This window comes from Cucumis melo, chromosome 1, assembly GCF_025177605.1.
Source record: "Cucumis melo cultivar AY chromosome 1, USDA_Cmelo_AY_1.0, whole genome shotgun sequence".
Taxonomy (NCBI): Eukaryota; Viridiplantae; Streptophyta; class Magnoliopsida; order Cucurbitales; family Cucurbitaceae; genus Cucumis; species Cucumis melo.
In genome coordinates, this window is record NC_066857.1 from 3,826,986 (window position 1) to 3,852,343 (window position 25,358).

Consider the following 25,358-nt stretch of genomic DNA (forward strand, 5'->3'; position numbering starts at 1 on the left):
CATTGAAGTGCAGAATAAGAACATTTTAGGAAAAGAAAACACAACAAACTAAAGCCATGATTCAACTCTTCAAAACACAATAGGCTAGAATATAGCAGTCATTCTCAGTAACTCATATGAAAAATAAAAGATGTGGCTTTTACCTGTTTTTTCTACATGTTTTTGGATGTTACTTCCATGGATGGCACCAAATCACAAAGATTATGGCTAAAACTATCAATATAAGACTGTTCCAAATCTTTTTTCAACAAAAGATCCCTTATTTTAGAATGATTTGTTCTAACTTCTTTTCCAATTTCATTATCTTCATCCATTACAATCTTCACAGCTTTACAAACACTTTCCTTTGTAAACCATCCATCTTCTTCTCTTTTCTCCACCTCCACCCCAACCCTAAGATTGCTTCCCATCATCCTTGCATTGATAATTTGATCCCCAACTTGAGGCAACAGCACCAATTGACACTTATTCACCAATGCCTCTTTTAAAGAATTAGAACCACAATGAGTAACAAAGCATCCCACAGATGGATGCTCCAAAATCCTCTCTTGTTGAATCCACCCACCGTAAACCACCCCTCGTCCCCCAACTCTTTTTGTAAACCCCTCGGGCAACGCAGCCTCTACTGTTTCTGCCCCGAAAGGCGGTTTGAGTGCGGCAAGGAATGGCATGTCTAAAAGCTCAAACCCCATCAAAAGTTCTTGAAATTGCTCCATTTGTAACGTGCACTCACTCCCAAATGCACAATATACCACCGAACCCTCCTTAAACCCTAAAAGCCAACTTTCCCATTTCTCCTCCAAAGCTTCAGGGTTTAGTGGTTCAGGCAAAACCGACCCAGTAAGCAAAATAGGTTTTCTGAACTCAGTTTGAAGATAATTCACAAAATCTCCTTCGATCTCATGACATGTTCTAAATCCTATTGCATCACAATCACTAAAACTTACAAATTGGCGATCATAAAAAAGTACATCACTCCCAAACTTCCATTTTCTTTTTGAAGCAAAAACTCTTGCTTCATGGGGATGAAGGTTTATGGTGGAACTAGGATAACCAATTGGGGGTTTCATGAGATCTTCCTCAGTTAACTCATTTTTAGAAAATTGCCTTGAAGGGGTTAGAGTATAAGCAATCATGGCTGCACTAGTAACACAATAGTGGATTGATTTGATACCTAATTGGCTAGCTAATTTTGGCAACCAATGAGTGAAATCAAAGAGGATGAGATGGGGTTTTAGGCTCTGAAGGAGGAGAGTGATTTGAGGTTGAGTGAGATCCATGGAGGTCATGATGAGGTTATGAAGAGGGTAAGGGACATCACAAGTGGTCTCTGCACCACGTGGGAGGCCATCGACATGAGGAACAATGATAGGAATGAATGTGATGAGATTAGGGAAGAGATTTAAGGGCTCAAATTTGGGAAGGGTTTTGGTGGGGATGAAGAAAGAGATTTTGTGGCCTTTTTTGGCTAGTTTGTTGGAGAGATGAAGAAATGGAGTGAGATGGCCAAGAGCAAACCAAGGGTACATCGCAATGTGGAGGCAGGTATGGCTGGAGGTGGCGGTGGCCGTCGCTGCTGCTTCGGCAGCCATTCTTCTTAGAGATTGGAGATGAAGGGTGAAATATATGGAGCTTTACCTTAGTTGAATGGTTCTTAAAATATTACCTAACCGTAGCTGTTTGGAATAAGCATGAATAATTCTTGTTTAGTTTATCAAAACGGAGCGCTCAAATTGGATTTTTGACCATATGTGTACTAAACTTCCAAAATCACTAACTATTTTTTCTTTGTTTGAACAAGTCATAGGTACGAGATCGAGAGTGTGCATCTAATTATCTCAACTAGGTTCCAATATATATTTATGATTAGAAAGGGTTAGATATATTTGTATGCATAGAACTAGCAAGATAGTATGAAGCCCTTCTTACCCTGATTCTTCCCAAGAAAAAGGAAACTTATTTCTTTTACATAAAATCCAGAGTTCTCTAACATCTTCAACATAACTTTAAAAATTCAATTTTGTAAAAATTAACGAAATTTGGCAAGAGTTGAAATAAATTTGATTAGAACTTTTAGTATAGAAATTGCAAAGAAAAGAAAAACTATAATTTAATCTTTCAGTTGTGAGGCTATACGACGTTAATTTCTGACCATTTTTTTTTGTTCAAACCATTCTATTTTAATAGATAACAGATCACTAAAAGTAAGGTGAAATCTACCCAAAATTGAATCTAAAATCACTCCGAAATCAAACAGATCAAAGTACCGACAAGATCTTGATCAAATACTTTTCCCCAAATTTTTGGACGGTCGTTTTAGACTGTAATTGACACGTAGCCTTTAGATAGAAGTTTAAATCTTCATATTCATAATTGCGAGAAAATTATTCCACGGGAAGGGTCAGAGATAGCTATCCATCTCACCTCTAGTACCCATTTCATCTTCCAATCTCGGAAAATTTTCCATGGAGATGGAGGCATTCTTTTTTCATTTTGTTTTCTTTGGAGAAAAAGAAGTAATTAACTTCGGCTTTCTCCCTCATAATGGTCGGTTTAGAGTTAATTTTAGTATGTTGTCGTGTCTTTTTGTTTATTCTATTTGTCAAACGTTTCTGATGATAGTAGCATTTTATCTTTATGTTATGTAGATACATGGTTTTGGTAGTAGATTTAAAAAATGAATTCTAATTTTGACAATTTGAAAACTAGTGGCTAGTGGTCAGTGGCATAATACCTACCAAATACTAGTCTCTGTGATTTGAAGGAAGTTTAGATTATTTAGGTAAGAATTTGTATCTATGTAGACCCAACATTGATTGACATTTTCATAACAAAACTAAGTAAATTAAATAAATATAACAAGAAAATCCCAACAATAAAGCGCTAATATAATAATGCAGTAATAAAAGTTTACATAGTTGTTTAAAAAAAAAAATGGTGGAAAGTTTACGTTTAAAGAAAAAAAAAAGTAAAAAATGTCTATCCAATCCATATTTTATATTCCACAAAACTTAAAATAACTTTGTTAAAGATTTTTGAAAGAAAAAAAAAATAAAAAAAAAATAAAAAGTCCAAAATAGGAAGAGTTAAAGGAAGTTGGTGATTTGAGAAAGCCTCGCAGCGATGGATTTTTCTTTTCTTTTTTCTTAAAGTTATGATTACTAAAGAAACGTAGGAGTTAAGATATTTCATAAATATTAAATTTACACATTGCATTTTTTTAATACAATAAAAATGAGGAAAACGACTCGCTAACTTCTTGATCATTAACATATGTATGCCTACTATGTTGGAAAAATTATGCTTCTTTTGACATCTAAATCCACCACTTCATTGCAATATATATAAAACACACATATTTGATTATATGTTTTGTTAAGATTGATTACTCACCATCTTCGAAAGGCGATTGATGAGTATCAAAGATGTTAGAAAACCAAGAACTAGGCAACACAAAAACATATAGAAATCGGCACAACACCACTAGGTTTCAAAGATATGTGCTTTTCAATCTAAAACAAAATGGTTATAAATTTCTAAGTCTTTTTGCAGTGAACGACAATTAAAGAGAAAAAGTTTGATTATATTAACAATAATCGAAAGAAAAATGTATAGTACACATATGCATGTGTCCATTGCATGCATTTCAACTTAAATATAATGAATAAATAGAATTTTGAAATGTAAAATAATAATAATAATAAAAAAAAACGACGAGCTCACACTATTACAAATATGGGTTTTAATGACACAAGTTTTGCGTCATAAAGACTTTCAACGACACAATTTTCGCGTCATTGAAGCCAATGTCAAGAAAGGCTATTTAACGACACTTTGGAAAATGTGTCCTTAACAATAGAAGAATTTTGGCCTTTAATGTCGGTTTAAAACCGACATTTAAGGCCTTTAATGTCACTTGGCAACCGACATCTTTGTGAGCGTTATTAAAGGCCTTTAATGTCGGTTTAAAAACGACATTAAAGGCCTCTTTAATGTCGGTTTAAAAACGACATTAAAGGCCTTTAATGTCAGTTTTCAACCGACATCTTTGATGGTGTTATTGAAGCCCTTTAATGTCGGTTGGGCTTTAATGTCGGTTTAAAAACGACATTAAAGTCCTCTTTAATGTCGGTTTGTCAGTTTTCAATCGACATCTTTGATAGTGTTATTGAAACCCTTTAATGTCGGTTGAACTCTGATATGTCGGTTTAAAACCGACATTAAAGCCTAGTTTTTTTTATTCATTTTTACAAATTTATTTTTATTTAATTGTTACATTATTGTCCTATAGACCGACGTTGGGTCAATGTAGATAAATATGTTTTTCACACGCCAACAAATCAATGAAATTCATATTATGTTAGAAACTATAACATTTGTCTTTTACATTTAAATACACAAAATAAAATATTAATATTATGTTTATATATACATTCTACAATAGTACATGAAAAAAGATTCTAATACAAGAATTAAATAGTTAAAAATCCTAAATGCCTTCTCAGTCTTCAATTTTCAACGGTCGCTTGACCATTTCTACACAATCGCTTAGCTTTCAACCCGATATCACTTCAATTATCTACAAACAATATCCAAATAAACCATTTATATGAATAACAAAGCTGTTTGAAGTACTGAAATTGCAGAAAAGGATGAAAAATTCTTAATATTGCCCACCAAATGAATAATCAACATTTTTTTACATAACATTATTATGAAAACCAATATCAATCTATAAAGAAATAAGCAACATCAACACAATAAGCTGAAAAGTAAAGCTCAGTTATAGTAACTTCATTATCTGCTGATACTTGGAGATGAATAAAAATGAAAACAAAAACCTTATGATTCAAGAGAAAGAAAAGCTACTTTACGTGAAAGGACAGAAAACAAATTCCTAGTCCATGCATGGGTAATATACTTCCTTCCATAATGAGATTTCTTTCTTTACCCCATTTGAAATAACTTTGCATGCCTCCACCATTCCACTTTTACTCATGACCTTCTCCATTCACAACACAGTCTCACAACTTTAATTGTTGATAAAGGAAATTATTCACAAGTTTATATTACCCTTTCCTAACTAGCCTGCAAGTATGAGTTAAATGAATAAAGAGGAGAGCATATTTCCACCTTTATCAACCATACTTCACTTCTAACAATAGGAATCCAAAAAGCTTTGCGTTTGATTGAAAGGACAACACCCCATAATTCTAAGCGGTTCTTTCTTCCACAATTCTTTGAAAGAAAGACAAGCTTTTGGCCAACATGGGTAGATGATGGGTCCATCTTCTAGTCACAATAACAAGGTAATTGCTAAATGAATAATGGAATGAAAAGCAAGTAGAATAGCTGATAATTATAGGAACCACATACCAGAACTGAAATACGAACAACATCACAAGAATTTCCAGCTTCTCCATCTTCAACTTTATCCCGACTCTCAATTATCTATTTCATTATTAAGTAAGATAGAGGGGGGAAATAAAAACAATAGCTGAATGACTTGCAGAATTGGAAGGATGTTGAGTTTACCATGCGGAAAATAGTGTGGGATCTACTACTGTACAAATTCATATTTGTCTCTCCAATATGACGATGAGCTGAATGTATAAACAAGTTGTTAAAATTACTTTCAATCACTAATATAATTAAGAAGAGGCAGACAAAGTCCTAACAAACCAGAGGTATTGGCTTCTAAGAGATCAAAATAGAAATGAAAATGAAATCAATTCAAGAGGTAAAAAATTCAAAACGCTCCCTATTCAACTCTTCAGTCTCAAAATCAGAAGTTTAGAATTATTAATCATGCAGGGCAGCTGAAGGAATTGAACCAAGACAAGCAAAGCCCATCAAACTAATCCCACTGACATTACTAGAGTTATCTGACTGAGTTAAGTTGAGCCTCATGTCTGTTGCTGAAATGATCAGCTCTTCTGCAACACTTTCCACATCCAAGTAATACATTTTTGTTTCACCATCTCCAAGACAAGATGTTTTAAATGTACTACATACAACCAAACTTTCGACTGTTTGGTTATATGATATAGCTTCTAAAACATTTTCAGCTAGATTATGACCATCAGAAAAAGAACATGAGAGCGGTTCGACTGTTTGATTGCAATACTGCCCAAACATTGTGGAGGGTGGACATCCTTCCACTGTAATATTGGCAGTGAAAGTATATGAAGAGCCACAGACTATCTGCAATGCAAGAAGATTAGTTTCTGTCAGTTCATTACCTTTGATGATATAAATGAATGATACTTTTCTCATCTTAAAAGTTTTTTAAAAAAACTTACACACGACTAGTAAATAATTCCAAAATTTGCAATTTGCATGTGTGCGCAAGCACGTACCATCTTCGATTGTGTTCTTGAAGATCCAATGCCATTGAAAAGACCAAAATACTAGACTCCTGGAGGTATCTGAACTAAATAAATGATATCAATGTCACCAGACAAACAACCAAAAAAGTCGAAAGAGCAATGGTTTGAATCAGGAAGTTTCTAAAACTGAGTTCTAAAACCAAGAAACGTCTTATAAGAGAGTGCAAAACAAAAGCTTGAAGATATTATTTGACAATTAGACTATACTAACGCTAAGTCTAATAACCATTTGGTTTTGGTTTTTGGTTGTTAAAAATTAACCTAAAAAACACTACTTTCTACTTGTTGATTTGCATGTTGTGTTATCCATTTTTCAGGAGTGTTTCAAAAACCAAAGAAAAATTTGAAAACTAAAAAGAGTAGTTTTTAAAAACATGTTTCTGTTATTTGGAATTTGACTAACAATTCAAATGTTTAGTTAGAAAAGTTGAAAACCATGGAAAAGAAGTTACAAGAAAATAAGCATAATTTTTCACAAAACCAAAATCTACAAACCAAATGGTTCTCTGCATTGGATAGCATAGCTCCAGATTTTGATGACCTTGGATTCCCTCAATTGAAACGTTGGTCAAAGGAGCTAACCCTGTTGCAGGAGATAACTTCTAAAAGCCACTTAAAATAAAAATCATAGCCTCAAATGGTTAGTGTAATTTAAAGTGGTTAGCAGTTTTCTTTCTATTCCCAAATATGTTTTTCAGAAAAATGAGATTTAAGCCTATTTACGTTACTTTCTTTTATTTCGAGGAAAGAAAAACAACTTTAGAACATGTTACTAAATATACATCTTAGAGATAAAATGCTCAAAGTCAAACACAAGGCTAAGATAGCAGACTAGAACAACAAAATGAAGCTTGCTTTAAGTTATAGCTAAGTCAAAGAACCTGAATCTATAATGGAAGTGTTTGAAGCATCCGACAATGAGGGGCTGACTTCTCTGAAGCAAATAATAGGCAAAGCACGCTTCGGTATCTTTCTTGCTTTTGTGATGTCCTGAAAACATTGCATATAGTAAGAAAACCGAGATACAAAGAGAGATTGCAATTGTAATGACTGATAACATACTTGCAAATCTAGCATAAAGTTTTATAATAGAAAACACCCACGTCACTACAACGCATAACAAATCTATGAGTTTTATGCTTGTTAAAAGATTTGCAGCAATCACTGAAGCCATCTGCCAAAAATCAAGGAAAATATCATCATTAGGAAGGAATAATACAATTTAAAAAACACGCATGAATCTGGCCACGAGCACAACAGATCTTGTTATCTTAAAATCTCAACTATCCTTAGTTAATTTATTTCCCTAAACAATGTAGTTCTAAGAAAATGTAGTTACAAACTCTACAGATCTATGAAAGAAAGACAATTAATAGCATAGCAGCCTCCTACAAAACAATCAAGAAAAAACCAGATCAGATACAATGATTAAAATGTCGCGAATCCAAATATTTGATAATACTTGAACCGTTTCCATACAACTAACAAATAATTACAAAACCAGAAAAACAGCGATGCTGAAGTAGCGGTTGTAAGACTAATTGAGCCAATTAAAAATCTGCCGGATTAATGTGCAATTAATTTCACATCATGCAAGGACATATATAAACAGTCTATACTCCAGACGCCGCCTTTCTCGAGCAAGTCAAATTCCATCAACAATTAAAGACAGAAATGAAATCAAATCCAAGCAACGAAAGTGCACAGTATACACTCTTATAACGGTTAGATGCATAGTTAATCCAACATTAGATCTTCTCCCTCACACATCGAACCGTTTGGAAACCATCATGAAAGTGACAACCATAAATACCAACTATACATTAAATAATCTCTCAAAGTCAAGAATTCAAGTGAGAAAATCAAAAGTAGGAAAATACATATCGTCGGTGATCAATAATAATAAAAATAAAAAAAAAACTCTAAGGTTTCTTAGATGGAAATCTAGCTACAACATGAAAATCTTAGTCAGTGTCCGTTCCTAGCCACTATTAGGAAGTAAAGTTCAAGCAATTTTCAATATTTCATACACAAACAGGCCTGCAGTTTAAAAGATTTCATTGGAAATGTAGTGCTATATCATTCTATGTGCTTGAGTTTGACTCCATTACAAAAATTATTCATTTGTTGATTCAATTTTAAATAGTCTCAATCCCAGAAAACTATGCTATTGGGTTTCGAGTACTACGCACACATACTACAATTCTTCTCAGAGTTTTTCATGAGAAAATGCTTGGCCTGCAAATAACATTTTTTTTATCAAAAGATTTGAACTTCTCTATTTTAAACAAGAAACCATGGTTCATTTGGATAATGTGTGGGGTGGGGGTATCGAACCCTTAGGTTACAAATATTTTCTCTAGAGTTTTATGCCAATTCAACGATGCTAATAAAATAGTGTAGCAATACAATATACAGTATCAAGTACCTTAGTAAGTTACCAGAACAAGAAGAAATAAGATAATAAGTTTACCATAGAAAACCCGATACAAAATCCATTATGCAATTACGTTCTTGTTGGCACCATGACTTTATTACCATTTTCGTCAACTGGCTTAAGAATCTGGAGAGAGCACATCAATTCTTCATCAACACTCATTAATGCACCGACATTATCAAATTCACCACAGTTGTTAGGGGACGAAAATATTGTGACAAGTTGTCTCTCGGCAAATAATTCATATCCATCCTCCACAACCTAAGCCAACAAGATTTGTGTCTCAAAACTAATCAATGAGAAAAATGAGGAAGGGGAAAAAGTCTTGCTGATTACCTGATGGGCACGAAAGAAAAGATCCAAATAATGTGTTGTTAATAACTTTTTCCACCTTATCGCAATTTTAAACTCAAAATTGAAGATACTTCTCCATGGCTAACCTTTCCGTAAGTGAAACAATGAACTGGAACTGGAATGATCATCTTTACTCTCCTCTGTTGGTGACTGTCGGTGACTCCAACTTCACCATCCAATTGAATACCTTCCGCGAATTAATGAAAAGGTTTCAGAGCAGAAATCGTCGACTAAAAATACAAGGTATCAAGCAATGGACGAAGAAAAGGTTGCCAGATTGGTGTTCAGTAGATTTTCGAACATCTCGAACGGTGCGACATGGATAACAGATCTTCGAAGGTCTGGGACACTGCGATGGTAGATGGCGTGGCGGTGGTAAGCACGAGGGACGACTGAGCATGAAGGCTCGATGGTGGATGGCTCGACGGTGGTGGTTCAACCCTAAACCTTAAAGTGAGATTGAGAAGAAAGGGAAGAAAAGCGTGAGAGAGTAATGTGAGAGTTGAGAAAAATCGTGAGATGCCCAGAGTAAATTAGGTTTAATGTGGCTTTTAACTTTATTAACTTAATTTTATAAAATTAAAATAATTAAAAAAATTAATCATAGCTTTAATGTCGGTTTTAAACTGACATTAAAGCTCTCTCTTTGATGTCGGTTTAAAATCGACATTAAACATCCGTATTTTAAAAAGTGAAATTAAAGATCCATTTTCATTTTTTCCAACCGACATCAAAGCCCATATCTTCTAGTGTAAATATGCTTAGATGACACCAAAATTGTGTCATTAATACCTTTACCTTGACGCAATAAATATGTCATCGTTATCTATAACTCGACACCAATATATTGTCATCAATACCCTTATATTGACGCAAATCATGTGTCACCGTTATCTATACCTTGACACTAATATATTGTCATTAATACTCTTAGATTGACGTTTTAAATGTGTCACCGTTATGTATTACTCGACACAAATTTATTGTCATTAATAACCTTATATTGACGCTTTAAATATGTCACTGTTATCTATACCTTGACACAAATATATTGTCATTAATATCCTTACATTAACACTTTAAATGTGTCACCGTAATTTGTCACTCGACACAAATATATTGTCAGTAATACTATTACATTGACAATTTAAATGTGTCACCGTTATCTATCACTCGACATCAATATAAGGTTATGTATTACTCTTATAACGACGCTTTAAGTGTGTCACTTTTCAATATAACTCGACACTAATATATTGTCGTTGTAAATATTTCGTTACACAAAATTGTTGTCAAGAAAATGTGCTTTAACGACACTGTTTCTGTTTAATAAAGGCTTATATGTCGACACATGTTTGGTGTCGTTATTCTTCATTTTCGCAACACATATTTTTCTGTCATATATTTCTTCTTTCAAAAAAATTAAATACTAAATTTCAGCATTATCCAGATATGTTTGGAAAGATATTTATAGTTGATAATAAAAAATATAACTTACATTATCGGTAACGATTTTACAATAATCCAAAAGATAAATTTACTGTAATATTACATGTATGTGTGACCTAATCTAATCAAACTGACGCATAAATGAGAACTTGATCGATACCAAGGTCCATGGATTCTTCACCTACTTGCAAATTTGAAGAAAATGAACCTTAGCCAACATTCATTGCAAAAAATGCATATGCATAAGCATAAGCATAAACATTAAGTACATGTCAAACAAAAATCACCTTCTTAATAAGCAGACCAATAAACTTTTCAAAATAAGCGTCCAAAGTTCATACAACCAATGTTTTTAAAAAAAGACCCATAAGGAATGCAAAAGATTAAAAAAAAAAACACTGACTACATAAGCATAGGCATAAACATAGTATATAAATGTTGCAAATATAAGTTTCGATTCAATCTTTACAGACCAAGCAATGTTCTAGTTTGCATCAAATTGAAACTTAGCATAAACTTACCCTTAGCCCCCCTCCTCCAAAGTAAATACAAAACAACATGATTCCTATAACATTGGTCTAAGCGGATTGAAAAAATAGCTTTTCAATGACTACCATAACTGCAGAATAGTTAACACAACAAAGTAAAGTTCCCAAGTACGTGTCAACATGATTCCTAAAACATATGTCTAAGCGGATCACACAAAATAGATTTTCAATGGTTACCACTGCAGGATAGTCAAAGCAACATTCCTAAATACATGTTAACATGATTCCTAAAATAAAATAGTTAAGTTACATTACAAAACATAAAGCACGCTTACCTCTTTCTTTTACTAAATCTCCACCTTCATATCTTGATTACCCTCCACAGAGGCTTCTTCTTTCTTGCAAGTTCGGAAGCCCTAATAATGAATAGCAAACTACATTAGTTATGCAATTATTGTTTCATATGCAATATATTAACTCATTATTTGGTTCCTAACGGAGTTCATGATAAATTAAGTTAACATCATTTTCAAAGTTATTCCAAGAACAAAAGTTGCAACCAATGTTATGAGAAAACAACTGTTATGAGAAAACAACAAACAATGTAACAAATAACAAACACTTTAAAATTTTACATACTCCAAAAATCCAAATAATATATAAAATCCAGTTGCAAAATAAGTAAGTTTCAAAACTTTCTTACCATGAAGATTGGGAAGTTTTGCTATCAAAGATCTCTTGTAGTTCCTCTTTTATCAAATTCAACCCAAAAAATTGAGTAGACAATATATTGATCTAAATAATCCTTGTTTTTTCATGGGAGCCATAAAACAAGAAAACATCATCATTGACATTTAACACATAAGCAAATCTTTAATGGCTTAAATTGAGAAGTCCTAGTTTTGTATCTTATCCTCTTATAGTTTTTAATTTAGTCTATCACTATTCGTAAATGTTAAAATTAGATGATAATGAAACTTACGTAGCATGATACTTCATAGATTGGCAAAAGTTCGAAAAAGCAAAAAAAGTCATCTAAGTAAGGAAAAATGAAAATTTTTTACTAATTGAAAAATATAATATACTAGTTGCAAGCCAAGAACCATAAAATCCATAAATGAACATTATTCCTTATCGTCTCAAATTTTTATATCCATATGGCAAAAAACAAATGAAATTTTCATACATTTTGCAATTATAGAAATTGAAAAATAAATAAATAAATAAATAAATAAATAGATAAATAATAATAATAATAGCAAAACAATGTGAAATATGACAAATATAGATTGGAAAATAATCCAGGTTGACGAATGATTTAGCAAATAATACAGCAAACAATATAGTTGACAAATAATACAAGTTTGAGAAATAATATAATATAAGGTTGAGAAATACTATATTGGAAATATTATACAGATTGAGAATAAATATATTGGAAATAATATAAAATAATATATTAGAAATAATATAAAATAATATAAAATAGTATATTGAAAATAATATAAAATAGTATATTAAAAATAATATAAAATAATATATCGGATATAATATAAAATAATATATCGGGATATAATATACAAGTTGAGAAATAATACAGGTTTGTGAAATAAATATCAAACCTAACAAACTAAACTATTTTGTATTTTAAAGTCTAATCAATTAATAAACAATAAACCAAAAAAATTAACAATAGCCAAATTAAATCAATTGGCTTAAACATAATAAATTTAAAGAATATAGAATAAAATGACCTAAATCTAACAAATTTGAATCCATTGGCCTAAATCTACTAAATTTGAAGCAACCATAAATTCAATTGACCTAAACCTAACAAACAAAATTAAAAGCTCAAATGACCTAAATCTAACAAATTCGAAGCACATTGAAATTAATTGACCTAAACAACAATAAATTCAATTGACCTAAATTTGAACTAACAATAAAAGCAAACTAACCCTAACAAAATTAAAATCACCTTAAAATTAGTTAACGAAATTACAACAAAAACAAATTTGAAAAACTACATCCTTATAATTGATCACACTCTCAAAAGGGAAGGGAAAGGGAGGAAATTAAAAAAAAAAATTGAAGACCAGAATAGTTTTACTTAGCTTTTTTTCGACCCTTCCAATTCATCTCAAACGTACCCTCCAAAAATAAATCCTCATTTGTTTTTATAGTGGAGAAGGTGGAGTGAGAGAGAAAATTGGGTTAGTTGAGGAAAAATAGGGAGGAGAGTGGAGAAGGTGGGAGTGGAGAGAAAATTGGATGAGTTAGAGGAAAAATAGGGAAGAGACTAATATTCATTTTTTTGTTTTTTTTTTAAAAATAAAAAGTTAAATTCAAATTCAAATCCAACTCCCAAAATAAAATAAAAATAAAGTAAAATAAAGTAAATAAATAAAATAAAATAATAAATAAAGGACAAAATGTTGTATCTACAACATCTTAGAAGATTACCCCTCAATTGGATCAAAAAATATTTCTTGTAGACAAAGATAATCAATTGAATTTTGTACTTTAATTTTCTAAACAAAATGTATCTTGCATACTAATTAAACAATCAAGAGCAAATTAAAAGATTGTTTCATAGAGATCACATGGAATTGAATTCGTTCTTGAACAAAAATTAAAGAATCAACATGCTAAATTAGAAGAAAAATGGAAGAAACTCTCAAATAAATTGATACCCATGATCCTCTTACCTCTTAGAAGATTACCCCTTTATTGGAATAAAAGATTGATGAAATATTTTTTAGAGAAAAAAGACAGAATGAGATGGGAGAATTCTGAAAAAAATGATATTTAAAGAGAATTTGGGTGAAAATTGGAGTTGAATTTATGAATGGATCACATATAACTAAAAATTGATTAAGATTTACAGAAAAATGAGTTATATATAGAAAAGAAATGAAAATAACCGCTTCATGGGTTTCGAACTCATAACTTCAGGGCCAGGCGCGTGCTCAATTTGATGGAAATGAGAGGATTTTCGAAAAGTTGTTATATATTTACAAGATTGCCATTGAAAATATGTGAGAAAAAATGATTTGCAGGCTATGAGATTCGAATACAGCACATCAAAGGCGCCTGCGTGAGGAGAAGACGACACGTGCCATGCGTAAATTGGCTGAAGAGTGGAGAAGGTGGGCGCATGAAGTCTTTCGAAAATGGGGAATAAAGGAATATGTTCGGCTGGGATTCGAACTCACGACCTTGAATGCCAATGATTTGTTGATAATTAACAATGCTTTAAATGTGTCAAGAAAAATTAAATTGTGTCAATAGAATTGTGTCAATAAATAATTTTCAACGACACAATTATACCTCACCCCATATTTTTTATTTTCAACGACATAATACCTTGATTAGTTGTGTCAATAAAACCCATTTTTCTAGTAGTCGGGGGAGAAGAGAAATCGGAGCAGCCAAGATTCTTTGACGGGAGTCTCTTAGATTGGTGGGTTCGGCGGCAGTCCCTTAGATAATGTTTGCTTGTTTGACGGTGTGAGATTAGTGGGTTTGATGACAGTCTCTTAGATTTGGAGATGAGTTACGTTGTTTTCCGTTTTTTGGTAGGGAGAGAGAGAAAAGGTTGAGCAAATTGTAAAACTCTTTCTGAATGTCGTGCGAATAGGGAATTGGAAAATTTTGAATTTTTGGTTTTTTTATTTCAAAATTTATTTAATGACACAAAGAATTTGTTGTTAATTAACGACACTTTAAATGTGTCAAGAAAAATTAAATTGTGACAATAGAATTGTGTCAAGAAATAGTGTGTCACTTCTATTTTCAACGACACATTTTACTCCCACCCTACCCCTTTTTTATTTTTAACGACACAATGTTTTGATTTGTAGTGTCGTTAAAACCCAAATTTGTACTAGTGTCAAAGAAATTAATATTAATGATACATCCAATTGACCTTCAAATGATTTTGTTTTTGGAACTTCTGCGATTGGGAATAAGATCAGTCCGTGGATGGAGAATTAATAGGAGCAACTTCGACACACGCACGAGGATTTTGCTTTCCAGTAATGATGGGAATCACATTTCTACACTGAGGCGTAATCCGTCCTCGAGTTCCAGTGTAAGCTAAGTCAATATCATCAACTTCCACACCTTCACATGGTAAATCTTTGCTACAGATAAATTTAACAGCGACAAAAGTAGCAGAAGTGCCTTTGATATTCTTGAAACTAACGTTACATATCTTAATTTTTGATGGAATCTAAACAAACGTATACATAAGAAAACAAATAATTAAATCAGGTTAGTTTTGCATTTGTTATATTACTTGATGTTAATTAGTTGAAAATTATGAATAAGCTGGACTAATTTCAATACACATATACCTTTTTGTTGCTATGATTAGATGGACAATATTCTTGGTCAATAATGACAGGATTGCTAACATTAACCATTTTAATATCTTCAAAATACAAGTCAGAGGCTGTGTATGCAACTGTAGAATCTGGCCAAGATTCTAACACCATTCAAAGTATTGATTAATTTACATGATGATCTCACTGTAACTCCTGTCACCTCTTTTTCCTTAGTGTACTTGCCTAAACTTCCTATACTAATGCCATGTCTTGGTCCACAAATTACATTAGTAATAGTTATTTGCTTGTTGCTGTCTCCAACAGCACACAATCATCTCCTGTTGAGAATGTTAATCTCTTATGAACTACTCATATGAATTCCATCGGTGTTGGGGCTTTTCTCTGGTACAATAATTGTCACATTTTGAAAAGTAACATTCTTGCAACCCAAGAGATGGATATGAAAATTCTTACTATCCAAGGAAGTTATGTCCTTCACTATTGAATTGGTTATGAAACTGAACCTCACATTCTTACAAATTCAACCCCGGCCCGCCCGCAAAAAAGAAAAGGTATCCAAGTTAAAAAAATGCATATATTAATTGAAAAATTATATATTCTACGATATTACATAGAAAGAAGCTAATATGATTAGAGAATTTACCATGGAAATTTTAGTGCATATTTTCTTCAAGTGACAATCATTCTTTTCCCAACCATTTTCTCCTTGACATCAAAAGCACCCGTGCTTGACACTGTCAATTGATCGATATATTGAAAAAGAACCAACCCAACTCCTGTTGGTTCGGGATGAGCTTGTAATGTTCCTTCCATTCGAACCTCAATAGTACTCTTGCAAGGACCATGGAGAATGGATTGGTTTAGTTGGTAAACTCCTATTGGAATCATCAATTGACTAGGATTGGTTGATGCACATGCATCCTTCCATGCATTTGCCAAAACCTGTAAAGTGAATTATTTCATTAGATAAATTAGAATTACATATAATACAAATTTTATCTTATATTTACCTGAATAATATCAATATTAGGTTTGGCACCATATGTGTAACGCCCCGAAGATCGAGGTAAATTTTAGTAAATCATGTGAATTTTCGGAAATTTAAGATTTTTGTAAAACGATAAAATAATAATATAATAGTAATTATATTATTATTATTAGGTATTTTATTATTTTAGTTTTAATATTAATAACTTTTTATTTCTTATTTATTTAATATTAATAATAACATTATTATTTAATATTATTTTAATTATTTAATATTAAGATTTATTATAAATTATTATTATTTTTATTTAATATATATATTAATATTTATTATTATTATAATTATTTAATATTAATATTTTATTATTAATAATAATTATTATTGTTTAATTTTTATATATATATATATATATATATTATTATTTAAAAAAAAAAAGAGAAGAAGAAGGGAACCCTAGCCCCTCCCGCGCGCCGCCCCCCCCCACCGATTTTTCCTTTCTTCTTCTTCTTCTTCTCCTTCCTTTCCCGACAGCCCATCTCTTCTCCTCTTCGGCTTCTCCCACGCCCGACGCCACCATTTCTTTTGCTTCTTCTTCTCTTCAGTTTCGTCGCCGCCGTCTTCGTGGCCGCACACCACCAACGAATCCCGACTCGGCACTCGTCTTCCGCCCGCGAACGGCCGCGCGACCCCGCAAGCCGCCATCCTCGGCGTTCCTCTCTCTCTTTTCGTCTCTGCCTTCGACCGACGATCTTTCTTTCGTCTCCGCCTTCGACCGCCGTCGCCATCGGAAGAGAAGGGATTGAACCCGAGCCGTACCCGACCCGAGACCTAATTCCAGTCGCGAGCCGCCAACAATCCCAGCCGCGAGCCGCCAGCAATCCCAGTCCGAGCCGAGTGAGCCGCGTGAGCCGAGCCGAGTGATCCGCGTGAGCCGCGAGCCGAGTGAGCCGAGCCGCGAGCCGAGTGAGCCGAGCCGCGAGCCGAGCCGCGAGCCGAGTGAGTGGAGCCGCGAGCCGAGTTGAGCCGAGCCACAAGCCGAGCTGTGAGCCAAGACCAAGCCGAGCCGAGCCGAGGCCAAGCCGAGCCGAGCCGAGGTGGAGCCGAGCCGAGCCGAGCCGAACGCCTTCAAGCCGAGCCGAGCTCTTTGTTTCACCAAGCCACCTAAGCCTTCCTTCCTCCGCTCCGGGTCACGGTGAGTCTTCGGTAAGGATTGTTTTCGATGAATTCCCTAATGTTGCTACATCCGATTAGAGTTTGAATATTGGAATAAGTTGTGGCCCTACTTTTCTCCCTTGAAGGTAGTACAGGGTTGACGTTTGAGTTCTCGGGTCTCGCAGTAGGCTTGTTTGGAGGTAGTTTGCCTTTCCTTGGGTAAGTCAACGGATGTCGCTTCTGACCTTTTTAAAACGACTTCTACTAAAGTCATCAACTAAAACCTTCGTGTTTCGTTTAGGTGGGTCTGTTGAGCGTGGATTCGATCGAGGGGCATAACCGAGTATCAGGTAAGGGTTTTCCTACTACTGGACCTCGGGTCGAGGCCGGAAACGTAGTAATCCACAGGGGATTACACGTTAGTGACTATACTGAATAAGTGTATCTATGTTGACTGTTAAGCACTGTTATTATGTTTCTGTCTGATGTAACTGAACCGCAACCGCTAATTGTCGATTGAAATTTTAGATTGATGGACGTTGATCATGGGATTAGACGGGGAAGGACAGTGAGTTCAGTTGGTTATTTAGCTGTTTGAGTCTTGGGGCTCTTCCATAATGGTATACGAATAGTTGACGCGTATAGCAACTGAGGGTGTAATGGTTTAAGCTTATACTACCTGGCCAGTAAAGCCTTTAGGGGAATTGTAAAATGATTGATGATTGTGGTATGACTGTGGTAGACGATTTAGTATAGATCGAGGGGTAACGGTTAGCTTCATCTATGGGGTAGTGTGCCTTACTTATATGTGCATCCTTCGGGAGCACTAGACTGATGTGTGCATCCTTCGGGAGCACTAGACTGAAGTGTGCATCCTCCGGGAGCACTAGACTGATATGTGCATCCTTCGGGAGCACTAGACTGATGTGTGCATCCTCCGGGAGCACTAGACTGATATGTGCATCCTTCGGGAGCACTAGACTGATATGTGCGTCCTTCGGGAGCACTAGACTGATGTGTGCATCCTTCGGGAGCACTAGACTGATATGTGCCACCTTCGGGAGCACTAGACTGAGATGTGCATCCTTCGGGAGCACTAGACTGATATGTGCGTTCTACGGGACCACTAGACTGTTATGTAGGGTACCCCCGAATAGAAAGTTAACTGTTGTCCCCTAACGGGCCCAGTAGTGGGTCCCTTACTGGGTATGTTTATACTCACCCTTTTCTCTTCTTAAACTTTTCAGGTAAGGGCACAGCGAGGGGCAGACCGACGAGAGGCAGGAAGGACGCGTGAAGGCCATATGGACGCGTCTGGTTTCTTATCGCTTCCGCTATGTATTGTGTCAGAATATTTGACTTGTGATTTTGAACTGATGACTTGAGTTTTTATTTGAGACTTTTTGTGATTGATTTAAAATAGGGCCCGAAACTGTCTTTTTTTGTAGCGTTTCTAATGCTTTTAATGAATCGTAACTGGTCCGTTTTAAATTTTATGTTGAATGGTCGAGTTTTGGTATTTGGTAGTGACCTCAGCTTAGTCCGGAAAGTTGGGTCGTTACAGTTGGTATCAGAGCCAAGTTTTAGGTTCTGTAGACTGGCTTATAATGTGAGTCTGTGTTTTGTGTCCTTATGGCTGAAACGATCCTTGCCGCTCGTCAGGTACGCTCCCATGAAAGTATATGTATAACTCTACATGCATTATCTTACCTAAGTTAAACTGCAAATTCAATTACCATTATGACTAAAGGGATCGTTGGTGGTTGTTAGGGAAATGCCGCCAAGTAGAGGTGCATGTAGGGGTGGCCGAGGAGGCCGAGGAAGGGAAGCAGGACGCGTTCAACCTGAGGTGCAGCCTGTAGCCCAAGCCCCTGACCCGGCTGCGCCAGTTACTCATGCGGACCTAGCCGCCATGGAGCAGAGGTTTAGAGATTTGATTATGCAGATGCGGGAGCAGCAGAAGCCTGCCTCGCCAACTCCGACGCCAGCTCCAGCGCCAGCCCCAGCACCACCTCCTGTTCCAGCTCCGGCTCCAGTACCAGTTGCGCCCCAGTTTGTGCCGGATCAGTTGTCAGCAGAGGCTAAGCATCTGAGGGATTTCAGGAAGTATAATCCCACGACGTTCGATGGGTCTTTGGAGGACCCCACCAGGGCTCAGATGTGGTTATTGTCCTTGGAGACCATATTCCGTTACATGAAATGCCCTGAGGATCAGAAGGTTCAGTGTGCTGTTTTTATGTTGACTGACAGAGGTACTGCATGGTGGGAGACTACAGAGAGAATGCTAGGTGGTGATGTGAGTCAGATCACGTGGCAGCAGTTTAAGGAGAGTTTCTATGCGAAATTCTTCTCTGCTAGTTTGAGAGACGCCAAGCGGCAGGAGTTCCTGAACTTAGAGCAGGGTGACATGACAGTGGAGCAGTATGATGCGAAGTTTGACATGTTATCCAGCTTCGCTCCCGAGATGATAGCGACCGAGGCGGCCAGAGCTGATAAGTTTGTTAGAGGCCTCTGACTGGACATTCAGGGTTTGGTCCGAGCTTTCCGACCCGCTACTCATGCCGATGCACTGCGCCTGGCAGTGGATCTCAGTTTACAGGAGAGGGCTAACTCGTCTAAGACCGCTGGTAGAGGTTCGACATCGGGACAGAAGAGGAAGGCTGAGCAGCAGCCTGTTCCAGTGCCACAGCGGAATTTCAGATCAGGTGGTGAGTTTCGCCGCTTCCAACAGAAACCTTTTGAGGCAGGGGAGGCTGCCAGAGGGAAGCCGTTGTGTACCACTTGTGGGAAGCACCATCTGGGCCGTTGCTTATTCGGGACCAGGACTTGCTTTAAGTGCAGGCAAGAGGGTCATACAGCTGATAGATGCCCGTTGAGACTCACGGGGAACGCGCAGAATCAGGGAGCAGGTGCTCCACACCAGGGTAGAGTCTTTGCTACCAACAAGACTGAGGCTGAGAAGGCAAGCACGGTAGTGACAGGTACGCTCCTAGTGCTGGGGCATTACGCCTTAGTTTAGTTTGATTCGGGTTCGTCACATTCTTTTATCTCGTCCACATTTGTGTTGCATGCCCGCTTAGAGGTAGAGCCTTTACACCATGTTCTATCAGTATCTACTCCTTCCGGGGAGTGTATGTTATCGAAGGAAAAGGTGAAAACATGCCAGATTGAGATAGCAGGCCATGTGATTGAGGTAACGCTGTTAGTTCTGGATATGCTCGACTTTGATGTAATCCTGGGTATGGATTGGTTAGCCGCTAACCACGCCAGCATAGATTGTTCCCGTAAGGAGGTAACGTTTAACCCTCCCTCGAGGGCCAATTTTAAATTTAAGGGAGAAGGGTCAAGGTCGTTGCCTCAGGTAATCTCAGCCATCAGGGCCAGTAAACTGCTCAGTCATGGTACTTGGGGTATCTTAGCGAGCGTGGTGGATACTAGAGAGGCCGATGTATCCCTGTCATCAGAACCAGTAGTGAGGGACTATCCGGATGTCTTTCCTGAGGAACTTCCAGGGTTACCTCCGCACAGGGAGGTTGAGTTTGCCATAGAGTTGGAGCCGGGCACGGTTCCTATATCCAGGGCCCCTTACAGAATGGCCCCCGCAGAACTGAAAGAACTGAAGGTACAGTTACAAGAATTGCTTGATAAGGGATTCATTCGACCGAGCGTATCACCTTGGGGTGCGCCAGTTTTATTTGTTAAGAAGAAGGATGGATCGATGCGTCTATGCATTGACTATAGGGAGTTGAACAAGGTAACCGTAAAGAACAGATATCCCTTGCCCAGGATTGACGATCTATTCGACCAGTTACAGGGAGCCACAGTGTTCTCTAAGATTGATCTTAGGTCGGGATACCATCAGCTGAGGATTAAGGATGGGGATGTACCGAAGACAGCATTTCGTTCCAGATATGGACACTACGAGTTTATTGTGATGTCTTTTGGTTTGACGAATGCTCCAGCAGTGTTTATGGACTTGATGAACAGAGTGTTTAGGGAGTTCCTAGATACTTTTGTGATCGTGTTTATCGACGACATCTTGATATACTCCAAGACGGAGGCCGAACACGAGAAGCACTTACGTATGGTTTTGCAAACACTTCGGGATAATAAGTTGTATGCAAATGTGAGTTTTGGCTGAAGCAGGTGTCCTTTCTGGGTCACGTGGTTTCTAAGGCTGGGGTCTCTGTGGATCCAGCTAAGATAGAGGCAGTCACCGGTTGGACCCGACCTTCCACTGTCAGTGAGGTTCGTAGCTTTCTGGGTTTAGCAGGTTATTATCGACGGTTTGTGGAGAACTTTTCTCGTATAGCTACTCCTCTCACTCAGTTGACCAAGAAGGGAGCTCCTTTTGTTTGGAGCAAGGCATGTGAGGACAGTTTCCAGAACCTTAAACAGAAGCTAGTTACCGCACCGGTTCTTACTGTACCTGATGGTTCTAGCAATTTTGTGATTTATAGTGATTCTTCCAAGAAGGGTTTGGGTTGTGTTTTGATGCAGCAGGGTAAGGTGGTCGCTTATGCATCTCGGCAGTTGAAGAGTCATGAGCAGAACTACCCTACACATGATCTAGAGTTGGCAGCAGTGGTTTTTGCTTTGAAAATATGGAGGCATTACTTATATGGTGAAAAGATACAGATATTCACGGATCATAAGAGCTTGAAATACTTCTTTACTCAGAAAGAATTGAATATGAGACAGCGAAGGTGGCTTGAGCTAGTGAAGGATTACGATTGTGAGATACTGTATCATCCAGGCAAGGCGAATGTGGTAGCTGATGCTCTTAGTAGAAAGGTATCACATTCGGCAGCACTTATTACCCGACAGGCCCCATTGCATCGGGATCTCGAGCGGGCTGAGATTGCAGTGTCAGTGGGGGCAGTTACTATGCAGTTAGCCCAGTTGACGGTACAACCGACTTTGAGGCAAAGGATCATTGATGCTCAGAGTAACGATCCTTATCTGGTTGAGAAACGTGGCCTAGCAGAAGCAGGGCAAGCGGTTGAGTTCTCATTATCCTCTGATGGTGGACTTTTGTTCGAGAGACGCCTCTGTGTGCCGTCGGATAGTGCGGTTAAGACAGAATTATTATCTGAGGCTCACAGTTCCCCATTTTCCATGCACCCAGGCAGTACGAAGATGTATCAGGATCTGAAGCGGGTTTATTGGTGGCGTAACATGAAGAGGGAAGTAGCAGAATTTGTTAGTAGATGCTTGGTGTGTCAGCAGGTTAAGGCACCAAGGCAGAAACCAGCGGGTTTATTACAACCCTTGAGTATACCGGCATGGAAGTGGGAAAACGTGTCCATGGATTTCATTACAGGACTGCCGAGGACTCTGAGGGGTTTTACAGTGATTTGAGTTGTGGTGGACAGGCTTACCAAGTCAGCACACTTTGTTCCAGGTAAATCCACCTATACTGCTAGTAAGTGGGCACAGTTGTACATGTCCGAGATAGTGAGGTTGCATGGGGTGCCAGTGTCGATTGTTTCTGATAGAGATGCCCGTTTCACTTCCAAATTCTGGAAGGGTTTGCAGACTGCTATGGGCACGAGGTTGGACTTTAGTACGGCTTTCCATCCACAGACTGACGGTCAGACTGAGCGTCTGAACCAGGTTTTAGAGGATATGTTGCGAGCGTGTGCATTGGAATTTCCAGGTAGCTGGGACTCCCACTTACATTTGATGGAATTTGCTTATAATAACAGTTATCAGGCCACTATCGGCATGCCACCATTTGAGGCCTTGTATGGCAAATGTTGTAGATCCCCGGTTTGTTGGGGTGAAGTGGGCGAGCAAAGATTGATGGGTCCTGAGTTAGTTCAGTCTACCAACGAAGCGATACAGAAGATTAGATCACGCATGCATACCGCTCAGAGTAGGCAGAAGAGTTATGCAGATGTGAGGCGGAAGGATCTTGAGTTTGAGGTAGGGGACAAGGTGTTCTTAAAGGTAGCACCTATGAGAGGTGTCGTGCGTTTTGAAAGGAGGGGAAAGCTGAGTCCCCGCTTTGTTGGGCCGTTTGAGATTCTGGAGCGGATTGGCCCTGTAGCTTATCGTTTGGCGTTGCCACCATCACTCTCGACAGTTCATGATGTGTTCCATGTCTCCATGTTGAGGAAGTACGTGCCAGATCCATCCCATGTAGTGGATTACGAGCCACTGGAAATTGATGAAAACTTGAGCTATACCGAACAACCCGTTGAGGTGCTGGCTAGAGAGGTGAAAACGTTGAGGAATAAAGAAATTCCTTTGGTTAAAGTCTTATGGCGGAATCACCGGGTGGAGGAGGCTACATGGGAGCGTGAAGATGACATGAAGTCCCATTACCCCGAGCTGTTCGAGGAATAAAACTTTCAAGGACGAAAGTTCCCTAAGGAGGGAAGAATGTAACGCCCCGAAGATCGAGGTAAATTTTAGTAAATCATGTGAATTTTCGGAAATTTAAGATTTTTGTAAAACGATAAAATAATAATATAATAGTAATTATATTATTATTATTAGGTATTTTATTATTTTAGTTTTAATATTAATAACTTTTTATTTCTTATTTATTTAATATTAATACTAACATTATTATTTAATATTATTTTAATTATTTAATATTAAGATTTATTATAAATTATTATTATTTTTATTTAATATATATATTAATATTTATTATTATTATAATTATTTAATATTAATATTTTATTATTAATAATAATTATTATTGTTTAATTTATATATATATATATATATATATATTATTATTATTTTAAAAAAAAAAGAGAAGAAGAAGGGAACCCTAGCCCCTCTCGCGCGCCGCCCCCCCTCCCCCCCCCCCGATTTTTCCTTTCTTCTTCTTCTTCTTCTCCTTCCTTTCCCGACAGCCCATCTCTTCTCCTCTTCGGCTTCTCCCACGCCCGACGCCACCATTTCTTTTGCTTCTTCTTCTCTTCAGTTTCGTCGCCGCCGTCTTCGTGGCCGCACACCACCAACGAATCCCGACTCGGCACTCGTCTTCCGCCCGCGAACGGCCGCGCGACCCCACAAGCCGCCATCCATGACGTTCCTCTCTCTCTTTTTGTCTCTGCCTTCGACCGACGATCTTTCTTTCGTCTCCGTCTTCAACCGCCGTCGCCATCGGAAGAGAAGGGATTGAACCCGAGCCGTACCCGACCCGAGACCCAATTCCAGCCGCGAGCCGCCAACAATCACAGCCGCGAGCCGCCAGCAATCCCAGTCCGAGCCGAGTGAGCCGCGTGAGCCGAGCCGAGTGATCCGCGCGAGCCGCGAGCCGAGTGAGTCGAGCCGCGAGCCGAGCCGCGAGCCTAGCCGCGAGCCGAGTGAGCCGAGCCGCGAGCCGAGTTGAGCCGAGCCACAAGCCGAGCTGTGAGCTAAGACCAAGCCGAGCCGAGCCGAGGTGGAGCCGAGCCGAACGCCTTCAAGCCGAGCCGAGCTCTTTGTTTCACCAAGCCACCTAAGCCTTCCTTCCTCCGCTCCGGGTCACGGTGAGTCTTCGGTAAGGATTGTTTTCGATGAATTCCCTAATGTTGCTACATCCGATTAGAGTTTGAATATTGGAATAAGTTGTGGCCCTACTTTTCTCCCTTGAAGGTAGTACAGGGTTGACGTTTGAGTTCTCGGGTCTCGCAGTAGGCTTGTTTGGAGGTAGTTTGCCTTTCCTTGGGTAAGTCAACGGATGTCGCTTATGACCTTTTTAAAACGACTTCTACTAAAGTCATCAACTAAAACCTTCGTGTTTCGTTT

At 37.5% G+C, this 25,358-nt stretch overlaps 1 protein-coding gene and 1 pseudogene across 1 annotated transcript; both read right to left on the reverse strand.

Moving 5' to 3' along the window:
- LOC103503146 (cyanidin 3-O-galactoside 2''-O-xylosyltransferase FGGT1-like) lies at positions 1-1,589 on the reverse strand. The gene has a single exon (XM_008467300.3). It carries the CDS (start codon positions 1,527-1,529, stop codon positions 153-155), a length of 1,377 nt encoding a protein of 458 aa, XP_008465522.2. The 5' UTR covers positions 1,530-1,589; the 3' UTR covers positions 1-152.
- A 13,501-nt stretch (positions 1,590-15,090) lies between these two features.
- LOC103503211 (exopolygalacturonase-like) lies at positions 15,091-24,732 on the reverse strand (annotated as a pseudogene).
- Positions 24,733-25,358: the final 626 nt, after the last annotated feature.